This window comes from Triticum urartu, chromosome 2 (genome assembly GCF_003073215.2).
Source record: "Triticum urartu cultivar G1812 chromosome 2, Tu2.1, whole genome shotgun sequence".
NCBI classification, from domain to species: Eukaryota; Viridiplantae; Streptophyta; class Magnoliopsida; order Poales; family Poaceae; genus Triticum; species Triticum urartu.
In genome coordinates, this window is record NC_053023.1 from 182,229,669 (window position 1) to 182,232,797 (window position 3,129).

The 3,129-nt window shown below is 45.2% G+C and overlaps 1 protein-coding gene across 7 annotated transcripts; it reads left to right on the forward strand.

Moving 5' to 3' along the window:
- Positions 1–246: 246 nt before the first annotated feature.
- LOC125536650 lies at positions 247–2,549 on the forward strand. 7 transcript variants are annotated; one of them, XR_007295109.1, is made up of 3 exons: positions 248–886; positions 1,302–1,458; positions 1,914–2,549. XR_007295109.1 is itself a non-coding variant. In XM_048699901.1 (2 exons), the coding sequence occupies exons 1-2, from the start codon at positions 525–527 to the stop codon at positions 1,358–1,360; spliced, it is 408 nt and encodes a 135-aa protein (XP_048555858.1). In that variant the 5' UTR covers positions 247–524; the 3' UTR covers positions 1,361–1,622. The 7 variants fall into 7 exon arrangements, 2 of the variants coding, with proteins under 2 accessions (XP_048555858.1, XP_048555857.1); XR_007295108.1 differs by having other exon boundaries at positions 1,917–2,549; XR_007295110.1 differs by having other exon boundaries at positions 2,300–2,549.
- The last annotated feature ends 580 nt before the right edge of the window (positions 2,550–3,129 follow it).

Below are 3,129 nucleotides of genomic sequence, written 5' to 3' on the forward strand. Positions count from 1 at the left end.
ACGTGAATAAAATGTGGTCATCGTGATTGAACATTATGATTTTCTTTTCCGTTGCAACGCACGGACCCTTTTGCTAGTCTCTTCCTAATAATAAATCACGGATTGACTCCGTGGATTCATCGTCACAATACGCTTTTTTCTCATGTCATATACGCTTTTATGATTTGTACCGACAAAATCATAATGTAAATGAGGTGGTACTAATATTTACCCACTGCCACCCGTAAATAAAAAAAAAGACCTAGCTGAGTCGATCCCCATCTCCCTCGATCCCGCAGGTCTCGTACGGCGCTCCTATCTCCCTCGATCCCTTCTTTCCCCATCGCGCCACCAGGCGCACACACCCACCCACAACCCACCATCGATCCCGCAGCCCTTCGGCCCTCCTCTCGCTGACCACCACCGTCGCCTCCCCGAAGGCCACCGGCGCCGCAGCTCTGCCACCTCCTCCCTCACCGGCTTCAAGCCCCTTCTCCACCTCCGGTGCGCCGCTTCCCTCGATCATATTCGTGCATCTGAGGACGATGGCGGAAGAAGCGGGTGCCCAGATGAAGATCGTCTGGCTGTGCAGGCGGGCAGACGACGCAACTGAGGTGACGGTGACAATCGGACTCATGAGGAGCAGCGGCGGCGTGGATCTCATCCTGCAGGGGCGGGGGGTGGGGTGGTGTGGGCGCCAAGGAGGCTGGGCAGGAGCCTCCTGCAGTGGAGGACGAGGATGGAGTATGGGAGGGAGCCTCCTGCAGTGTACGTATGGCGATGAAGGGGAGCAGTGCTCGTCCTCAGCGGACCCAGATGACCCTTGCTGGCGGGTGAGATTCCTCTTGAGACCTACGGTGACGGCAAACGGCGGCAGCGGATTTGAAGGTGACGGTAGGAGATCCGTGTGAGCATCCCTCTCCTGCTCTCTAAATCTCTCTCTCAGTGCATTGACATTTGCTTTGTGGTGTGGGAGCTTCAAGACAACAGCAGCTTCAAGACAACAGCTTCAAATCGGCCATTCTATCGCTAATTAGCTGGCCCCAAACAAAAATAGATCGTAGAAATCTCAATCGACCGGCAGTACTAACCCTAGCGGCGCAACAACATACGGTCGGCCGTCGGCAACAGGGCGACGGCCTAGCAGAGGACCGGCAGTAGTGTTGTGCGGCATCGCAGCAGTTCTGCGCTGTTACAACAAGCGGATGAGAAGGGCAGGAATTAGGCAGTAGGCACGCGGCTGTGTACTTTCGGACAAACTAAATCGACGTGTCCAATTAAGCTTTAAATCAACTAATCAACTATTATATGATGTTTTTCAGGACAGAACATGTGCAAGCTCATGGTTTTATGCCAATTCATCCTTCAAGACAAGTATTAGGAGTGTGGTAGCACAACCTAGGCGTGTAGGCGTGTAGCTGCATACATGTGACGGGAAATAGGGAGACAGCTTCGGCTTGGATATGCTATTATGCCTTTGTAAGTTTTACTGATGCAATTTCTTTTTGAAAGATCCCTAAAGTCATTTACCCTTTTGCCACTGAGAATTGTTTACTATTGTGAATTGTACAAGTGGTCTAAATTGTCAATTAATGACATAGACCTAGATACCATAAAACACTGTTGATAAATCGACTGAAATATGAACATTCTTGGCCCAAAGTTACAACATTGCACCAATTAATTGTTAACCTCTTGGTTTTAATGACAATTGTTCTACTAGGAGTTTTTCTTCTGCTAGCATTCCATCAACAATGTCAGTTGTAATTATATATATAAATAAAACCAAGACAGTCAGTGTGATTATTCTGCACAATGTGTCCAAATCACTCTTTTTTCCATAACATTAACAATTGTCCTTTGACTGTCTATGTGAACATTCTCTAAAATTTCATTCCAAGTTAAGTCTGGTCTTCTTTGGGTAATTTATATAGCAGAGTCTACAAGAATTGGATGCAGATCCACTATCCCCCCACCCCCACTGTATTTACTGCAATGCATATTTACCTGGAGCTCGCATCTCAGCTGTATGTCAAGTGCCAAGTCAGTTTTCACTAAATACAAATTTTAATATATACTGGTTGTATATTTATGGATTATAGTTGAAATTCTCAAATGGATAAATATTTTTGTAGTTGTAGTCCTATATACAACTACCTAAAACTGAGGTTGGCACATCTTCATTAGAAGCTATGCTCACTAGCTTGATTTCTCCTAGAGTAGAATGTTTATTCCCGCAATGTTATTTTGCAATTTCCTTTTTTGATGTAGCTGCTTATCTATCAAGTTTATTTAGCAAAGTGTCTATGAAAGCGTGCAGTTCAAATAATCGGGTTATGTTACTCCTACTAAGTATCCTATAAATGATCTGAATGAACACAAGTGATGGCGTTCGTCGGACACGGTGCCCAAGGCGTAGACTGAACCCTTCTAAGGAGGCATGTGGGGATGCGTGCAAGACATGCCCTCATTCTGTGAAACAAAGTCAAATGCAAATGGGAGTATGAGAGATGGTGTATGTTGTGTTGGAAATATGCCCTAGAGGCAATAATAAATTGGTTATTATTATATTTCCTTATTCATGATAATCGTTTATTATCCATGCTAGAATTGTATTGATAGGAAACTCAGATACATGTGTGGATACATAGACAACACCATATTCCTAGTAAGCCTCTAGTTGACTAGCTCGTTGATCAATAGATGGTTACGGTTTTCTGACCATGGACATTGGATGTCATTGATAACGGGATCACATCATTAGAAGAATGATGTGATGGACAAGACCCAATCCTAAGCCTAGCACAAGATCATGTAGTTCGTATGCTAAAGCTTTCCTAATGTCAAGTATCATTTCCTTAGACCATGAGATTGTGCAACTCCCGGATACCGTAGGAATACTTTGGGTGTGCCAAAAGTCACAACGTAACTGGGTGACTATAAAGGTGCACTACGGGTATCTCCGAAAGTGTCTGTTGGGTTGGCACGAATCGAGACTGGGATTTGTCACTCCGTGTGACGGAGAGGTATCTCTGGGCCCACTCGGTAGGACATCATCATAATGTGCACAATGTGATCAAGGAGTTGATCACGGGATGATGTGTTACGGAACGAGTAAAGAGACTTGCCGGTAACGAGATTGAACAAGGT

What these genes read in the sequence shown, in the direction of transcription:
- LOC125536650 (XM_048699900.1), top strand. Translation starts at nt 525, where the DNA reads ATGGCGGAAGAAGCGGGTGCCCAGATGAAGATCGTCTGGCTGTGCAGG. An exon ending in GGTGACGGTAGGAGATCCGT is followed by an intron (nt 887 to 1,301) that starts GTGAGCATCCCT and finishes GATGTTTTTCAG; the next exon opens with GACAGAACATGTGCAAGCTC.